Here is a 20,712-nt window from a genome sequence, read left to right on the forward strand (position 1 = left end):
CCATAATACTAGGTGGCGACTCCTAAACATTAATCATAATTTATGATTAAATCCAAAAAACCTTCCCAACACACAATACCTCACACCAGGAGGCACGGCAGAAAGCCTCCGCCGTCGCCAGACGACGTCGCGCCCCCCGCGACACCTACATTAAAAGATTATAAGATTTTTTTGTTGTTTATATAGTAAGAAGCTAAAAAGTTAAAATTAAGTCTTAAAAGTTTTGAGAAGAAGAGCAGTTACAGTTAGTAAAACACAAGTGAGTATGGTGGGGATACCAGGCCTAGACAATAGATCACACATGTGTATGGACAAAAATAATGAGAGATAGTCCAGTCGGCCACTCTTTGGTTGGGAGACTAAGCATCTTCAAGTCCATAGTATTATATTTTTATTGAATTTTATTATTTAGTCTTGATTTATGTTATATAGTTGAAGAATCTTATTTAGTTGACTGAAAGTTTAAAAGTTGGTTGTATAGGTTATTATTATATATAATTCTTGACATTATAATTGTTTTTTATAAAGTGATAAAAAGTTACAAATTTCACCCCTCCAAGTATTTCTCTTTTCCTAAGCTTTTTTCTTTTCTTCTTCAACTCCACTTCTTCTATTTCTTTGCCTTTTTTTTTAATTTATTTTAAATCTTTCTTTATCTTGCAACAACTTTAGTATCAGAGTAAAAGCTTTTTAGTTGTTTCTATAATTAAACGTTCTATGAAAGAGCTTGTTTAAATTCCTGAAATTCAACACATTTATAAACCCTAGAATTTATGGGAGCTTCCATCAACCATGACCTAAAAAAAAAACAATACTTTAAGATGAACAATAATGTCCTAAAACAAAGTCCACTGCTCAAATTTGCCACTAAGTTGAGAACCCCATTCCTACCCAACAAAACAATAGCCATAACCACAACCTCTAGCCTAGATAGTATAGTTTTGAAACCTGGTCCGGTGGGTTAACTCGGAATCCGGCTGAACCGGGGCTAGAACTGGGTCGAGTTTGTGAAAAAATAAAGGTGGTTAAAAACACGGCTAACCTGGAGGGTTGACTCGATAAGATCCGATTGCAACCCGTTGACTATTTTTTTATTTTTTACTAAAACGATGTCGTTTTGATTAAAAAAAAAATTAAGGTTGACTCGGTGACCTGGTCAAAACCCGTAATCCGGATCTTGAGCCGGGTCAACCATTGAACCGAGTTTAAAAACACTGCTAGATAGCCAAGCCACCAGTCACCCATAATCATAGGCTAATAGCCCTCTTTCACCAACCACCACGTCCATCCACTGCCGAACAACCACAAAAAAGAAGATGACAAGCTTAATCAACAAGAAGGACTAACCCGATCTTTACCACAAATATTAGTAGCCCCTCCCGATCCCCACCATGAATCATAACACTTCAAAGATCAACCACCGTAGTAAATCAGTCAACTCAGCAACCACCAAATGATGAAGATCAAATTAGTAGCTAACAAACTATGTCGTATTCCCCCAACAACTCCTTCACACCAGTAAATTATGGTTTTACTATAATCAATATCAATGCATGTGCTCCTTTTTAATTCTTCACCTATTCAAAAATTGTACACCACATTTGGCTCTTACACAAAATTAATTTCATATTGTCCTATTATTGATCATAAATATATAAATCATAATCCATTTATTAGGTTAATATATATACTTAATTACATTTTCATTCATATATATAAATTACAATGAATATGATAATTACCCGGAGAGCTATTATTAGACTGCCTACGCACCCTTCAATATTTTTAATCATAATTCTTTCTATGAATATTAGATTAAAGCATTGTTTATGAAGTTAGAAACTAGATATAATAAGATTTTTATCCATGAAAATTTGAACTGAAAAAACTTACATATATAAACAATGAATGATAAAGGGTCAAATAAAGATCCTATATCCAGCACTAACCAGCTTTGAATTTTACATGGCCATCTAATTAATTCAGCCATTAAAACAGTTATTAAAAACTCTTAATCTATTATAAGTTTGATTGTCAAATTAAATCCTAGATTGTAAAAAATTCTAATCCCTAATTTTTTCATAATTGTTCTAAGATGCATGCAAAATCCCAATTAAAAAATAATAATAGAAGAAAACTCACCTTAGAGTATTAGTTATGTGTATTTTGACTCCAGTTCAATCTTTCTCTTCGATCTCTCTCTTCTTCTCTATAGCTCAAAGTTTTGGGTGTATAATAAAATAAAAAATCGTTTTTTACAACCTATATATATATATATATATATATATATATATATATATATATATGTATGTATGATTTAAGTTGTACTCAAAAGTATTCATTAAGAATACATGTCAAGTCAAGTGCTCAATTTCCCTCTAAGAATGATATTATACCCATGTTTTAGATTTGGGTGTGGTCAGATCATGGGCAGGCGCGGCTTGATTTGTTTCTTAGCTCAATTCATAATCTTTTTTTCTTAGTTGAGTGCGGATCATGAATTCATGATGATAATGGAGTTTCTCCTGCCAATATTCAAATCAAACTTTACAAAATTAGCAAGAGCTTCACACCGAAGGTCAGTTGTCTTAGCCATGTCAACGTAGCATCTTAGAACTAATCCCCCTTCCACATTCTATTTAAGCATTGTTTTCAATTCCTAATAATTCTGTTTTCAATCCTACTTTCCAAGATGAATAGTAGTTTTGCTTCGCACTGAAATCAAATATTGGTCAATTATCATGCTTTATATCGAGTCATGTAAACACACACACCCATAGCATCTCATAATTAAAATGCTTTTCACATTATATATGTTTTTTCTAAATTAGTTTTCCGATTTCCTAATAATGCTTGTTTATATGTTTGTGTTTGTACGCATGAGAAAGAGATTTCACATTTTCATGGTAGCTAGCAATTCTATAGGGAGAGCACCGGGAGGGGAGGCACGGAAGGTCGTTTCGTTCTTTATTCACCTTTTGAGGTTTTTCTATCTTATCTTTGCATGAAAAAAAGCACATAAAAAAATGGGGTTATTTTGTTGCGTGCCATCATCGACATCATTGTTCTACAAAAAGGGAGCTTGTTTTGGTCAACCGTAATACTAATTGCGATCCATTGCTCATCTTCTCAAAAGCTTTAACGTGGAGGCTATTCGATGGCCCCATGAGCTTGTAGATGACACTCCCCCGACCAAAACCCAGACAGCATGTGTTCCATTTTTTTATATTTCTCTCCTCAATCAAGAGTGACAATCGATCACAATCAATAACATTCCTTTTGTTCTGCCGATTATTCAAACAATGTTTCATTGGCATTCATTTGGTACAACGTGATTGGTCCAACCCTCTATGGCTAATCTAAACTGAACGTGTCCTAGCCCCTGAGATTAATGCTACCACATATTAATGAAAAAAAGAAAAGAAAAAAACAACTACCCTCGATAGAAATGATCATTTACTTTCAACCATTTGTGTATGGTAAATGAGCTTGTGTGAAGCTCTTACACATTATTTATGAACAACAATCTAAGATTAGTAATTATCCATATGATCACCGGCCAGTAGATATTTTGAAGGATTTAATTCTTTAGCATAACTCGGGTTTTTAGCAGCATGACGTGGTTGTGGCCGGGGATCGATACCTTATTCATATTCAACTTTCACCGGCCAGAAAGATGATTGATAGCTAGGGCAAAGAAAGAAGTGTATATATATACACACACGATATGTTAGGTATTAATTGAAAATTTTAAGGAATAGTTTTGTCAAAAAAATCATTAAATAAATAAAAAGATGAGAGGAGAAGCGTGTTTTCTAGAAGGATGGAAAAGTTGGAAAACCCCATTTAGATGTTTTCCAACCCAAAGCTATATTATGGAAAAATGAAAAACCACCTTTTATTTTTCTAATTTGTAAAAATATTACATCTGAACACAAACTCTATTTTTCACGTTCATTTTTCTTGAAAAAATGGAGTATTACTCCATTACTGGACACACCCTATAAGTTTTGACGAGTCTGAAACTTCGAACCACATGGACCCGGCTGCCGAAATATCAGAACAACTATGCCTGTTAAAGTAAGTATTGGAACCTTGAGTCAAGTAACAGGTCCTGTGGAGGTGTCTGCAGAATGACATTATGACTTTGAAGAAGACAGTACTGATTGTCTTTGGGTGTAAAGTCTATTTTGTTGTTTGATTATCAATCACCTCCCACCACTTAAAAATGCAGAGTAGAACTGGAATTATTAGGAAGACTAAAGTGCAGTAATCATTGCTAATCAAAGGCAAAATGCTTGGTGACATGGCGCAGTCCTATTGGTGGTTAAAACCGAATGCTTTTGAAAGGTAATATGTGCAGTCACTGATTTGGCTATTGAATTTGCAGAAGGAGAACTTCAGCACGCAGGAGAGTCCATGCTGAAAGTGAGTTATTTCTTCGACTGTACATTTTTATCATTTGACACTGATGCATCAGCAGATCCTACTTCTGTGGTTCATTTCAATTTGCTCCCACTTAAGGACATGTACGTACATCAATTAGTCGAGGATTGTAATGTAGATTTGAAAACATTGAAGCTAGGCTTCTTTAAAATTGCATTCTAGAAGGCTAGTAAGATATATTTTATTTTTTAGAGCTTAAGAAGTAGATGATTGATGGTAAAAAGATCAATACCTGCAAAACAGGTTTTTTTTTTGGTAGGATTTAAGGACTCTCGGATGATAAAGTCAATAATTTTTTTTAAAAAAATGCAATAAATAAGAGAATGAACATTGAATTCAAAAAATATGAGTGTTTGTTCTTATTTTGGTATGATAAATGCTCTGAGATTTAAAAGTATTAGTATATAGAGAATAAAAATTATGAATAATTTATTTGAGTGGTCTGAGGGACATTTATACCCCTCAGACCCTATTATTCTCTCTTTTATGAAAGAGTACAATAGTATATTCCCACTACAACATTAATGAGAAAAAAATATCTCTATATGACAACATTGATAATAAAAGTATATTAAAGGAAAAAATCTAGATTTATTTTTGTCCTTTAGGGATCCTTAGAGGATGAAAATAAATAATTGTTAGTTGAGGTATGCTTGGGGCAGTCTTCTTGGCACTTGGGCTTGGCATGCGGTTGAGCCCATACCAAGTGGGGTTTGCCCTAGGGCAATTCTCTTGGCATTTGGACTCGGCACTTAACTGAATCCATGTCAATTGAGGTCTGCCTTGGGGCAGAATCCTCTTGACACTTGGGCTCAGCACGCGACGGAGCTCATGCCAAATAGGGTCTGCCTAAAGGGAGTTCTCTTGGCACTTAGGCTCGACACGCGGTCAAGCCCATGACAACTAGGGTCTGCCTTGGGGCAGTCCCCTTGGCACTTGGGTACAGCATGCAATGGAGCCTATGCCAGCTGAGCTCTGCCTTGGTGCAATCCCTTTTGTACTTTGGGTTCACCACGCAGTCCTCTTTCAGGGGAACTTTACTATGGATGATAATAATTTAATTTAAAACCGATAAATAACAACCTGATCCAATCTAAATGGGTGCGTATTTTTTAAACTCGATGGATAATAGATATGGTATGAATATGGTTAAACTTTACTTGCAACTCGCTCATACCTAATCCAAAATATATATTTATATTATATAAATATATTTATAGAATATTTAGAGTTTTTTTTAATACAATATGATATATATATATACCTTGATACTTGAAACTTGATGAATAATTTATGGATATCTAAATCTTTTATTAATGGATAATATATAAGGTATAAATATCAAAAAAATCGGACCCACATGTATCCATTAACATCCCTAGATTTAACCCTAGCTCTTTCAGGAGGGGCAATCCCTCTGGTTCACAATTTAATTAGCTAAATGAAAATGTTAATACATGTTATAGCTTAGATGCATGTCTATCCAGCAAACTATAGCAAACATGCTAGTTATGAGAGAGGACATACATGTGAACATGACATCTAAGTTGTATTAACCTTTTACGGTCTTCTTTCGGATTTGAGCAGTACGTGCGAATATGGCATCCAAGTTATTATTATCACCTCAAGAGTAAATCAAATGAGCGGAATGCGTTCTTAATTGCATTGCATAAGCAAGTGATAAAAGAAAAATTAAAATATCAATAATATGCAAATACAAATGACGCAGCAAAGGACATGAAACATCAACGTGAACATAGAGAGAGAGAGAGAGAGAGCTGATTCCTAATTTAAAGAACACAAATTCAATAACTTGTTACAGCTACGGATCTTATCTTCCTCGTTATTAGGCTCCTGATTTGCTGCTAAGATTTCTCTTTATCTTCTGCCAGGATTAATTTTAGTAACATCCACTTGATTCTCTACATGCATACAGGGGATTGCAGTGGGTTGGTGATAATATTGGGCTTCTAGTGAGTTGGTGAAATTGCCATTATATATATATAATCATATGCTTGATGATCGGGATCATCCCACTGTTTCCCGGTGTTACTGAAAAAAAAAAAGTATGGTAGCGTAATTTTTTAAAATATTTTATTTAAAATATATATTTTAAAATTATATTTTACACTAATATATTAAAATTAATTAAAAATTTTTTAAAAAAATTATGTTAAACCGCAAACCAAGTACATCATAAGAGTACATGTGAATAAGCTAACACAACATCAACAGAAGGTCCAAGTGTTAATAAAGACAAAGCATGCCCAACGGGATAACGCATGCTAGACAAGCCATGGACCCACCAAGCCCCCTTGCATGTTCCCATGCTGACCATGTTCGGTTCCATATTCAAATCAAGCTGTGGCTCTCTCTTCTCCGTTCCTACCTGTTCCTAATTTCTCACACAGATGTCTTCCACTGAGAAAGATAAAAATACCATGTTTTTTTTTTTCTTGCAGTCTGTTCGGTTAGCAAGAAAATAGAACGTGGGCAGTTTACTATTTTGAGAAGCTTTCCTGAATCGCTTGCCTGCCGAGTGCATGAACTCTATCCATTAATTTCTTGATAGCTGAAAATCAACCTTAATCTTCCTTTCTTCAGCAAGGTTATGGCTTCATTTTCTAGATGTTAATTGTGTTGAATTAAACCAAGTCGATCGTGTCACATTCCCTCTAAGGATCAAGGAACAATATATAAGGCAGCAATTTAATAATGACATTTCCTGGCACTGGCAGAGATATTTTTCAACAAGGTGGTCCTGATCATGCCTCTATCGAGCCAACCAACCGTTCAAAACCCGTCTTTCATAATTCCATGTGCTCTTATCGTAGTAAATTATAATTCAATGTAGATATTGGTCCATGACTTTTTTCTTTCTTTCTACATATAACTTCTTCGTATATATGTTACCAACAAATTATATTGGAAAAGGTGGTTCATAAAGACCTAAGATAGCAAGCCATGCATGCTTGCATTGATGATAAAAATAAATAAATAATTAATTAATTAAACCAAACCATAGTAAAAAACAATGATCTAAATATTGTTTTTAGTCTATCAAAATATTCCACAGCAGATTTTCTTGGGAACCAATTATATAAATTCAGATTACAACTCAATAATGTATTGGAGTGGTGTCACCATGTAATATTGCAATGCAATAAATTGTCACCCTTTAGTGAAAATATTAAAAATAAATATATTTTTAGATCATTTTTCACAGTTCAAAATTTGATTTTTCTCCGAGTTTTAAATTAAGTATCGAGTGAATGACGTTCATTTTCATCTCTGCTTTTATCTCCATTCTAAAATCGATCAATATTTCTCCCTTAAGAAAACTACAAAAAGATGCACAAACTTTCAGTAGTTTTCCATACATTTTTCAAGAAAATAGTATTTGGTAAAAAAGCGTTCAAGTTTTAATTTCTGTAGCTACTTTTTTCTAATATTCTCGATAAAATATAGATGATTGAGAATCATAACCATGAGGAAAACGACCGTAGGTTCCTAATACTGAATATCTCTTCCCAGTTCCCAAGGAATTAAGGCAGGCATGCTTCACAAAGTTCTTCATTACCCTTTTCATACTGCTTACTTTGTCTCTGATATTTAAACAATTAAAATATATAATTACTGCCAATGTTGATATATATAGTCAGATTTAGAGAGAGAGGGAGAGAGAGTTAATTTAATTTTCAATCATGAAAACCACATATATTCTTACAAATATATATCATCAGGGTTCATAAAACATTAATAATACATACGTACTACCAGAGAGAAAAAACCTCTTCAAACCCCTCTCTTCATTTTTCAAATATGCATATTCCAATATCACAGTCAGAACTTGAACCTAAGAATCCATTAAACTTGTTCCCGTCATCTCTACCACTTTGCAACAACAGAAATGGCAAATCTGAGTTATTGTCTGCCCCAACAAAGCTTGAAACACCATCACCATCATATCTTTCTTCTTGACTCAACTGAGAAGCAACAAACTTGTCAAGGGCTCTCCAGTCAGTTACTTTCTGGGTGTTGTTGTTGGACAATCCATTTTGCTCTACCTCTTCATTGTTACTGTTATTATTCTCTGATATCAAAGACATTGACGAGGTTGGCCTCTTTATTAATGGCTCAGATGGGCTCTTTAACTGAGGAAGCTGTACAAAATTTTCTGAGTGCATGAAACTTAACTTATCTCCTTCTATCTCCTGCTTACACAAGAAATTATGAGCCAAAAAGCCTTGAGGTTGCCTTGCTATATAATCAATAGGATCCACCACTGAGCTAACCCCACTTGATTCCTCATAGAAGTAGCTTGAGTCCCACCCTTCAATGCTCTTGGTTTGGCCAGTAGTTCGCTTCTTAAATGCACGACAAACTACCCATCCTTCTTCCTGCAATAACTTAACCAGAGTATTAAGAGATCATGAGTTCTTTTTCATTTTAGGTTTTTCAAACTTTGTTTAATGTATAAAAGAAGGCTCAAAACAAAAGTTGATTGTTTTGTTATATTTACATAATTTCTCTTGGCCTTTTGAGTTATCTTTTTGTTTGATAAAGAGAGGTAGGAGTCAAAGATGAAGAACAAGGATGAGAATTGGAATTTTTCTTTTGAAAAAATGAACAAATAAAAGCATCCCATACCGGAAAAGGAATCGGAAGAAAGCTATTTCACATGCTTTAGAATTACTAATGACCTTTTGACTAAAGGGATGGTGGAAGTCTTCTTTCTATAGAACATAAACAGTGAAACTACAGTTAGTGGTCTATGCATGCAAAAGTAAAGAGTGATTCTGTTTCTCAAAAGTTGGATTGAAGAGAATGATTTAATCTAAAGGCCATCTATTTTTCCCCTAAAAGTTAGGTAATATGAAGAATTTATGAAGCACTAAAGATCTTGTCCAAGAGAAGGAACTTTAATTTGTCTCATGAAACTCAAAGCAATGGATTCCTAAACCCTCTTTATAAACTCTTATATGTCAAAGAAAGTTCCACATATTAGATCAATATATTTATGTAGAGCCTATTCAAAGCTAATCAGTATGTTGGAAGGCCATTAACTTGCTTTCACCTTTAGGGCGACATATCCATTTGTGTTGGGGGGGGGGGGGGTGTTATAGTGACATAAGTTGATATGCTTGCCTGTGGAGGACCATTCTCATCTGATTCAAGCCGGTATTCATGCATGATCCAGTGAGTTTTCTGCCCATTTGGGGCTCTTCCTTTGTAGAAGACAAGGGTTTTCCTCATGCCAATGAGTTTTGTTTTGTCATACACTGCCTTGTCTCTCCCGGTAGCCTTCCAAAAGCCAGCCATGGTTGCTCTATTAGTCCTTGTCCCTGTTGGATACTTCTTATCCTTGTGGCTAAAGAAGTACCACTCATTCTGCTCTTCATATCCGATCCAGCATCTCTCTGTACAGCACAAACAATATTGTACATGAACAGGTTTTATCTAGCCAGGTTGACTCAAGCCTCTTCTATGGACTATTGACTACCTATTTATGGGTAGCTACTGATGTCAGCATGACCTAAAGAAATATAGTGCAAACTGCGCGCAAACCTATCTGATCCACTAATTTCAATAGACGTGCACCAAGTAGTGGTTAAAGTGTGTTGCGTACTGAAACTTGTTGATGCACAGAAACAAAGATCGTCAAAACTATAACCAAGACCAAACCCTATGCATGATTTGTACAAAGTTTCAATTAACGATATTTCATAGGATCTATATATTAAACCCTAAAAAGAGAAAAAATAAAAAAGAGCAACGGATATAATTATACACAACTTAATTTGATATACCTTGTAGATCCCATGGTTCAATTCTGTAAAGATCAATATCTCTAATAACATCAAGATCAATCTTTTGTGATGCAACTTTCTTCCTTAGATAATAGCCAACAAGCTCTTCATCGGTTGGATGGAACCTGAATCCAGGTGGGACACAAGACTCCATTGACTCCATCATAACAACTGTTGATGATGCTGCATAAAATTCACCACCACCATTACCGTCAATAATAATGCTCTCTCATCCATCATCTTTTAATCATTAACAAAATGTGAGTGAATGAATGAACGAACTCATATAAAGACACTAGAGAGATCACAGAAAACCAGAGAATAAAAGGCTAAAAAAAGAAAGCTAGCTTGCTTGAATTTTAGTGATAAAAAGAAAAGAAAAAACTCAAAAAGAAATAATGGACCGTCCAGATAAAAAGGTGACAAGTGTTATCAGGTATAATCATCAACTCATTTGGTGGTGAGCAACACTCACCATATATATATTATCTATGACAGGAAAATAAGCGCGTGTTTTTAAAACAAAACGCCCCATAATTAATTGTTTCACAAAAATTTACTTATGAAGATTAGTTAGAAGAGGAAAGAAGGTGAGAAGGGAAAAAAATCAAAATCATGATAAGAAAGTTCGTATTTTTTGATAAAAAAAACAAGAGGAAGCTGGAGCTTAGCTAGGGAGCCGCCCTCTATTTGTACAGGGTCCATCAAGCAACGGACAGCTAAAGGCTTGTACTAATGATGTTGTCTTGTGTTAGTGAATGGTAGAAATGATGCATCAAGAACGGGGTTTCTGTTACAACACTATAAACAAACATGATTAAAAAATAAGATTAAATATTAATTAGTGTGTTCTATATTTTGTTTAGAAAGAAGAAAACTGCCAAATGGACATAGAGGATGACGTTATCACAAATCTTAAAGCACGCGTTTCTCGAAAGAGAAAAAGGTTAAGAGAAGGCAAAAAGAGAGGCACAGTATCTTATTGGATCAAGCCTGCAAGGAGATAGAGAAAGGATAGCTAGAATAGTGTTAAGAAAAGGAGAGAGAGAAGAAAAGCACTCTTAAGGGCGCTCTTGCTGCTGCAGAGTCTGTGTCTCACTATGCAGAATCGGGCTCTGACCATTTTGTCTGTTTGTCGAGCTTTTTCATGGCAGAAACTGACCCTCTTACTTTCGGTAAAACTCCAAGAAAAAAATGCTTATGGTTATGGTAATGCCTCTTTATCCTAGCATTTTAAGAAATCAAGAAAGGAGTAAATGACCTACAAGATTGGTGAGGTTATTTTGTCAAGGAGTCTTGTTAGTGCTTATAGTCAAGAATAATTGGGTGAGCTTATTTTGTCAAGGTGTTAGTGACTTGGTTATTTCTCAGCGACAGAGAGGGAGAGATCAGCTGACTCCTTCGAACGATTAGTCTGTCCAAGGATGAGGAAAAGAACCCTATATGTAATGAAAAATATCGGGAGAGAATGGTGAGTTTGAGGGCGTACCTATACTAGCAGCAAGGAAATGAACTTTCTAACAATCTTTTACCAAAATCCTGGTCTTCTTCAGGTGTGTGATATTTGACTCCTTTTCCTCTTCTATTTAATGCCAAAGTTAATTCCGACGAAATGGATTTTGACATAAAGGGATATATCTAGGCAACTAGAGATGTGCTGCCTCTGTCTAGGGTGTGGTCGAGAAAGACCGACACGGAGAAGTTATCAGAAAAGTTTTAAATTAGAAAGAAACCCTTTCAAAACATATAAGAATCTCATGAAACCTTTTCAATATTTCTAGCAGATGCAAGAAGATGCACCTTCCCTTCCCATAAGAAAGCTTAAGCTGTTGAGAAAGAATGAGAGAAACTAGCTATGTTATATATGTGTGTGCGCGCAAGCCTGTAATATATATTGGAGGATACATAGATTTCCATGCAAGTACACACAAAAAAAAAAAAAAAAGAGCTTACCTCAAGAGTTTGAATGGACTAGCTAGCTTGTTGTATTAAAATTAATAATTTACTTGAAGACAGAAGGAGAAGAAGACAAAAGGAAGTAGTAGTGGAAGGAGGAGAAGGCGAAGTAGAGGAAGGGAAGATGAGAAAGAAGAAAAAACCCGTTAGGAGTGAAGTGGAAGATGGGAGAGAATATAAAAAGAATTGAGAGAGGAGAGGACCGCTCAATTGCGCATGGTAGATTGTTGTCCCCAGTCCCATACGTCACTCCCTAGCTTCCTACAGAAACCTCTTTAATCTATTTCTCGTTTTCTATCTCGTGAGAAACTATACTTTTTGTTCAAATGTTACCCTGCCAACTCCAAACCAACATTCCCAAAATAATAATAAGAAGGAGAGAAAACGAGAGCTGGGACTACCAAACATTGTACTTAATTGAATTCTTCTCTTTTTACTAAGTTTCATGCTCAAGTTGGGTTTGGTGCATGATTAAAAAAATAAACAAAAGGTGCGGGTTTGGTAGAGAAGGTTAAAAAAGAAAGCTATTGAAAGTTTTTTTTTTTTTAGAATGATGTATGTTATTTATGGTTTGGGATATCAAGGCTAATTATTTGTAAAAAAATAATAAAAATATAAAAATGAGTAACTATTTAGTTTTATGATAATTAAAAATCTGGTATTTTAGAGATTATTTATAAGAGATTATTTATATAATAAAAAAATAGCAATTATTATATATATTTTATCCAAAGTAAGTTGTTTTGTATTTATTTTTAATGATAAAGCTACTCAGTGTACTTATATGTTAAAAGCTTACCTCAATTGGTATATGTTTGTTTAATATTTTTGATAGCATAAAAATAATGCTACGATTTCTTAAAAGATTGAGAAATTTGAGTGAACTCAAGTTCATAAAAAGGATTTAATTGATAGTTTTTTTAAAAGAAAATTGAGAACCTAATAGATGAAAATATTTTTTTATTTATATATTCATAAATAAATTGAAAATTATTATTTATAAAATAAAAGTACTAGTTATTAAAGAATTATCTAAACTATTATTTTACTTGTTATTTCTTCTCAACTACGAAGCAAATATAAAGACAAAGGTAATTTCATTTTATTTTATCTTGTTTTGTCTTGATAGATACAAATTATATATTTTTTTTTCACCGTGTTTTTTTTAATTTTTTTGTTTTATATTAAAATTTTTAATATTTTTTAAATTATTTAAATTTATTATATTAAAAATATCTTCAAAAACAACCACCACCGTCAGAATTCATCGCACAACCTCGATGTTCCACTTCCGAACAGAGAGAGTCTTCAATTTATCATTACCATCTTCTCACGATAATTTACTTTCTCTTTCACGTATCGTTTCAAACTTTCTGACACACCTGCCACGCTGGCACAACTCGACAAGCTGCCGCTAAAATGACCGCCCGTCCAAGCCGAGCGATTCACCCCCGATACTCCCGGCTCACATGGCTTTGTCTTTAATTAAATTACCAGAATCACCCAATACCAAGCCAGTGATGGACCAGATGAAGGCCGGCCTGAATCCCCTGTAAAAGTTCTGAACGGAGGACTCCATCGGATTTCTATGCACCCCCGTTCAAAAAACCCCTTAATTTATTGTGCTCACAACTAATATTTGTTAATTAGCAATATGTATTAGTTTAAAGCCCCATCTCAATTCATAATTTGAATTATGTTGTAACACTAGCATGAATCTATTCAATTTAAATAATATAAGGAGTTAAAAAAAATCATTTGGATCGATCAATTATTATTAAAAATAACGATATTACTTGTGAAAATTATATTTATATATGTAAATTACAATCAATAAAATTGTTTTGAATTATTATATTAATCATTTTACAAGGGAAGGGTCTAGTGTACACCCATTTAAACTACAATTGGTTGATCATATATATTATAATTTTTCTGATGAAATTATTTAATTTATGATATAATAACTATATGATTTCGTTCATTTTTTCTAATGTTAAGTATAATTAAATCCATGTTATAATTATATATTTTTTAGATTTTGATGACAAGTATTTTTTAGCTTTTCTAACTAAGATTTTTTTTTTCAAACAATTACATTCTTATAGAAAATTTATTTTATGGCAACTTTTCTTTAAACTCAAATATAAAATAATATTAGTACTATATATAGCAAACACCAAGCTAACGAAATGGGACGATTTATTTTAACACTTTGGATTGGCTTGGCTTGAAAAGATTCAAATATTATACAAGTGTATTCGTTCTTGTGTTTAAAAAATATTTTAAAAAAGAAGTTTTAAATTTTTTTTATAATTTTTTTTTATAATTTTATACTAATTAATATGCTAATGTTAAAAATAAATTTTAAAAATAAAAAAAATTATTTTAATATATTTTTAAATAAGAAATACTTTAAAATAACTATAATCTTACTGCATATTACTCGTAAAAACCCCAATTTGAGTTAAAATGGCACGTTAATATCAATTCATGGGGCTTGTTGTCTTGAGAAGCTTTCAAGGATAGTTTGGTCATTTAAAAATAAAATATACTGCTCACAAATGATTTCTGGACAGGTATTTTGTAGAAGACAGGAGTGGAACTGTGGAAGGGTAGGGAAAACGTACGTTTAGGAGAACAGTGGGAGATACGTGTCAGTCAGTGGTTGGTGGATGACCAATGTACTTTACGTAGAAGATAAACAAAGCAAAAGACAAAAAAATCATGTCCTAAGGCCGTGAGGACCCCCACTTCCTCCTCCCCTTCCATAAAAAAGAGACCCAGTTCAAAAGATCTTCTCCCTGGTTAGCATCAGACTTGATACCAAATTGTGTCTCCTTTGTTTCATCAATCAAAGACTAGGCAAATATGGAATTTGAAGACTGAAACAATGATTTCTAGTTCATTTCACCTAACTAATTATCCCATCTGTAATTAAGTTATGTCATTCTTGGTTAGAGAAAATTGTATGGTATTTCATATATATAATCCTTTTTCTTTTTGTTTTCAATGGGACATGTAGGTTTCCTGAGGATTACAAAGTAATTAAGTGGATTTCATATATCCACATGTTCTCTCAAATTCAAATATAATGGAATACATTCAGCGACTACGTTAAATAATAAAATAATATATACACACATAAACTAGACAAATAACCCGACAAACAATTATTAAATTTGTTGTATGTGGACGTGTGATGTTAGAGGTCAGAGAGTAACAACCTAATTATTTGGTTCAAGGTTACTAAAAATCCCGAGTGTACTGGTTTTTATTAGAAATTTCAAGGATAAGAGACTGGTTATGGCTAGAGAAAATATTAGCACCCCTAACGCACCATACATGAGGTGAGCTGTATTGTATGGTCTAAATATGATTTAAAGGTTTTGATAGGTTCCTAATTGATGGTCTGTCTATGATTCAGAAAAAAAAATATTCTTATGAATAAATGTAACATTTCAAATTTATCTTGGGCTCAAATACCTAAATAAATTCTTATAAAAATAGTCTATGTAGGTGTCATGACAAGGTTAAACTATCCTGGAAGGCAAAAAGAGTTTTTCACAACTCGTATATTGTAGTGAAAAAATACCCCCAATTAAATTTTTTGTGAATATTCCGAATAATTCTAAAATTATTTTGGTCAGTTTCTGATATTTAAATATCAGTCTACTTGTAAGTCTAATATTTATACTAGAATATTAATCACTAATTCTCATGAATAAAAATTTTTAGAGGTTATTGAAATATTGGCAAATCCTTAAGGAATTTTACGAACTTGTTGTAATTTCCAAAAAAAAAAAGCAAAAGACAAAAACAATACAAGTATTTTTTAAAACAATGCTAAAAAAAATATATTTTTTCTTTTTTTAATAAAAAATACAATTTTTATAAGGATTGGACCATATGTAACATACAAAAGTTGATTTCTTTATATTACTATATTTTTTATTTTTATTTTGTAAGTCCATGTTTGGCAAGACCTATTTTATAAAAACATGCCTAAGGGTATGTTTGTCAAACACCTTCTTAGGCCATAAATTATTTTACAAAAAAAAAAGTGGCAAACCAAATAAAGTCTTAAATATCTGACCCAATTTTGACCCGAACTCGAAAACAAACCAAAAACAAAGACCCAAAGCCAAAACAGAATAAACATAAGAAAAACATTAAAAAAATCAAAATTTCTTAGATAAAATAGATCAAATACAAAAGAAATGAAGAACACGAAGAACATTCAAGCTTAAACCTAACAACGTGAAACCTAAACCAGACCAGATTTCAAGAAAACAAAGGCATGGTTTTATTTGCAAGCATGCATAGATCAAGAATCAAGCATAAAAAACTATCGATTATCACTGAAAAGCCATGATTTGATCAAAATGTATTTTGGACAGTCGAATGAAACCTAGAATCTAAATGTATAAATACATGTTATTGATGTGTTTTAAACCTAGATTATTTGCTAATCAAGTTGTTTGAAGGGTCATGTCCAAGTAAATTGACCAAAAATGGTCCAAATCATTGAGATAATGCAATGTTCTTCTCAATAACACAAAGAACATTACTTTAGAAACCCAAAACATGCCTGAATAAAGTCAACCATTGTCAAACCCATAATGGTCATTTAAGCCTTTAAAATATATATTTTTTAATTCCAAGAAACTACACTATCAATGCCAAGCACAATTGAAACAAAAGAAACTAACAAAAACAACAAATCATCATAAATATACATTAAATTTCATTTTTCAAAACTACCAAATCAAAACAACAAGCATGCTTAACCAATCTAAGATTCAAATTGATATTTTGACATTCTATAGGACTAAACCAAAACTCAGGAGCCTAGAACCATGCATTAACTAAATAGAAAAAAAAACATCAACACCTTGTTGCCATATTTGGTAGATTTCAAATCAAACTAAAATGCAATCTTAACATGCTAGAACATCAATCTTCATGTCAATATATTAAAAAACATTCTCATGTCTTCGTCAAAGCAACTCGGACATCAACGTTGCCTAAGACCACTTGAACTTTGTAGAGGGGGGCATACCTTTATATTGGATCCATTCTTGTTCAACTTAGAGGTTTGTGGTTCCACATTCATTCGTTCAAAGGTGCTAACCCAATTAGCATGAAGTCTAAATATGTAATGATAGATGATTGGGAACAAGATGTTGTTGAGATCATTGGATAAAATGGGATGTAAACATTTAATTTCATGGAAATAGGTTGTAGAGGGGGTGTTTCTCAGTTGAATAGTGGTGGTTATAGCCTTAGATGTGGTCGGGAACGCAACATGCATTCGTCTGAAGGTGTCTATTTGATCAGCCAAAACTGATGAAGAAGAAGATACATAGTAGCCAAACGACGAGTCATCTAGGCTAAACTTTACAAACTAAGGTTTTTAATTTGGGATTTGACAAATTACAATTTAATCCCTATTCTTTCAATTTCTTTTAATTCCACTCATAATTGCCTCTCGAACTCTTAATTTTATGCAATTTGACCCCTGCTAAATTCAATTATCAGTCCCAAAGTTAAGCGCCTTTTACAATCTGGTCATTGGTTTTTGATTTGTTCAATTAGACCCCTAATTGACCATCAAACTTTCAATTTTCTTCAATTTGGCCCCTGATTTCACCGATTTCAAACTTTTAAAAAAATCCAATTGAACCCTTAAATATACAATTTTGATTTTTTCTCAAATTATATTTTGTTTTGCCAACAGTGCATTCATTACTCAAAAATATACATTTTGAATATTTTGATCCTCCTCAGCCAGTCTTTAGCAATTTCCTGGGCATTGTGGTCAATTCTTCGAAGAATTGACCACAATGCCCAGGAAATTGCTAAAGACTGGCTGAGGAGGATCAAAATATACAAAATTAGAAAATTAGATAGTATATTTTTGAGTAATGAATTGGATTTATTTCAAGTCCTAGGCATTTTGGTCAATTCTTCTTACTAATATATATATATATTCTTCCAATATTTTTTGATTTTTTATATTTTCTTTTCCTTTTTCATTTTTTTGTTTATGGGCCCTAAAACATGGTAACAACAAATGCCACTTCTTTACGATGCTTGCAAAGCAATGACTTGTCAAGTGCTTTGTGTAGTAAATTTGTAAAGATAAACGAATTGTTCTTCAAAACTAATCTTCTTCAAGCTTTTATTTTGGTTGACCTAAAACTCTGTTTTTGTAGCAGTCCCCTGATTAAAACTATGATCAAACGTTTTACAACTCAGTTAACCTAACATCACAATTTGGTAATTTTTTTTAACCAAAACCTTGATTTCTGATACCTCTTGATTACGAGGTTTGAAAACTTAGTAATTCCTAATTGTAGAGTTGAATTTCTTAGAGTTTCCTGATTGCAGAGTTGACCTGAAATTTTGTATCTCAGTGGTTCCTTTAAAACCAAAATTTCATATGATAGCTCGGTTAATTTGAAATCTTAATCTGGCGATTCTTTTTAACCTAAACAAAAATCTCTATAAATATCTCGGTTAACCTGAAATCTTAATCTGACTATTTTCTTTAACCAGAACCAAAATTTTACATTCTGATTTGTCAACTTAAAATCTCAACCTAGAGACTCCTTTTAGCAAGAACCTTGTTCTTTGTCTCCAGCTTGGTTAATCTGAAATCTCAATCTAGCGATTCTCTTTAACCAAAACTTAAATTTTGCTTTCAACTCGGTTAATTTAAAATCCCAATCTAGCAATTTCCTTTAACTAGAACCAAAATTTTTCTTTTAGCTCGGTCAACCTAAAATTCCAATCTAGAGAATCCCTTTAACCAAAATCGTGGTCTTTGTTTTCAGCTTGATCAACATTAAATCTCAATCTAACGATTCCTTTTAACCAGAACCTAAATTTTACCTTCAACTCGGTCAACCAAAAATCCTAATCTAGCGATTCTCTTTAACCAGAACATTGGTCTGTCTTTATCTTAGTCAACTTAAAATCATGATCTAGCGATTCCCTTTAACCAAAACTAAAATTTTTCTCTCAGCTCGGTCAACCTGAAATCCCGATTTAAAGACTATCTTTAACCAAAACCGTGATCTTTGTCTTCAGCTTGGTTAACCTGAAATCTCAATCTAGAGACTCTATTTAAACAAAACCTTGGTCTTTATCTTTAAGTCGGTCAACTTGAAATCTTAATCTAACGATTCCCTTTATATTTTGCCTTCAGCTCGATCAACCTAAAATCTTAACCTAGAGACTCCGTTTAACTAGAACCTTGGTCTTTGTTACTTTCCGATCATAGAGTTTGAAAACTCGGTGCTTTCTAGTTATAAAGTTGACCTGATACTTCCTGATTACGGGGTTAAAAAACTTGGTGCTTCCTGATTGCAGGGTTGACCTGATATTTCCTGATCGCAGGGTTTGAACTTGATGCTTTCTAATTACAGAATTGACCTGAAAACTCTTTTTGATGACAGAGTTGATCTTCTTATTTTCTTGAGAATTTCTAATAGTAAAGTTCTCATTTTTCTTCCTGATTGTAGGGTTTAAAAACTACAATTCCTCGCTATCATAGCTTAAGGATTATTTCTTTGTCAACTCAGATTCATCAAAATCTTGCTGGATTTCATTGAGGATCTTTCTAAAAAATTAAAAAAAAAACATATATGCAATGTTTTGGGGTTAAATGACATGCATGCATCATTACCTGGTTTGAAATATAGGCCATCTCTCTTTGATGCTCCATCGTTATAGGGTGTCTTAATTTGTTATCCAAAGCATTCTCAGTTTTTCTGATTCACCAACTTATTCGAGTTTACCATATGCTAGTCCTCCACTCAAATGCAAGTGCAATGCCCATCTTGGACTATCCACGACCATTACTACTCTTATTATTTATTAAACCTGACCATACCTCCAAGTGTGGTATTACTTGTTTTATTATAAAGAAGTTTAACAAATCATTTACTTTTTGGATTTTTTCAAGAATTGTTCTGATTAGCCGTGTATCCTGCCAATAATTATCAAAAGTTGGATGAGTTTCTTTAAAATGGGCTCATGATTGAAAGAAAACTTGAAAATTTTTCCCATTTTCTAGTAAAAAGTAGAAAATAAAATGATTGATTTGAAAAAGAAAAAAAATCATCTATTGAAATGATCAATCACTCAGTTGCTCTTAACTTCTCAAATAACTTTACGCCACATTCATGTTGGCTTTTGGATTTAATATAATCTCGATATTCATTATAAAAAACTCTCAGACTACTTGTCACCTAAAAAATCTTCTCAAATATCTACACTTGTGTGATCTGCTTCTGCCAAGGATTGGGACTTAGAATTCATGGTCATAAATCTTTAAAATTTGTACAGGCGGTCCTGCATAGATTAAAAATGTATTGCAAGATATTAGTCGCTATAATAATTAAAGAGGCCCAAATCAAAAAATGGAGAATCCATCGACTAATAAGGTTTCATGAAATTGTAATTTAATGTCTATCATAGTATATTTATATAA

At 33.0% G+C, this 20,712-nt stretch overlaps 1 protein-coding gene across 4 annotated transcripts; it reads right to left on the reverse strand.

Annotated features, from left to right (window-relative positions):
- Positions 1-8,136: 8,136 nt before the first annotated feature.
- Positions 8,137-12,373, reverse strand: LOC7486571 (NAC domain-containing protein 37). 4 transcript variants are annotated; one of them, XM_024600984.2, is made up of 4 exons: positions 12,210-12,373; positions 10,257-10,439; positions 9,595-9,866; positions 8,137-8,846 (listed from the first exon to the last, which is right to left on the reverse strand). In XM_024600984.2, the coding sequence occupies exons 2-4, from the start codon at positions 10,420-10,422 to the stop codon at positions 8,256-8,258; spliced, it is 1,029 nt and encodes a 342-aa protein (XP_024456752.2). In that variant the 5' UTR covers positions 10,423-10,439; positions 12,210-12,373; the 3' UTR covers positions 8,137-8,255. The 4 variants fall into 4 exon arrangements, with proteins under 4 accessions (XP_024456752.2, XP_024456753.2, XP_024456754.2 ...); XM_024600985.2 differs by lacking the exon at positions 12,210-12,373 and adding an exon at positions 12,021-12,088; XM_024600986.2 differs by lacking the exon at positions 12,210-12,373 and adding an exon at positions 11,746-11,987.
- Between the last annotated feature and the right edge of the window lie 8,339 nt (positions 12,374-20,712).

The sequence above is a fragment of the Populus trichocarpa genome, chromosome 5 (assembly GCF_000002775.5).
Source record: "Populus trichocarpa isolate Nisqually-1 chromosome 5, P.trichocarpa_v4.1, whole genome shotgun sequence".
NCBI lineage: Eukaryota > Viridiplantae > Streptophyta > Magnoliopsida > Malpighiales > Salicaceae > Populus > Populus trichocarpa.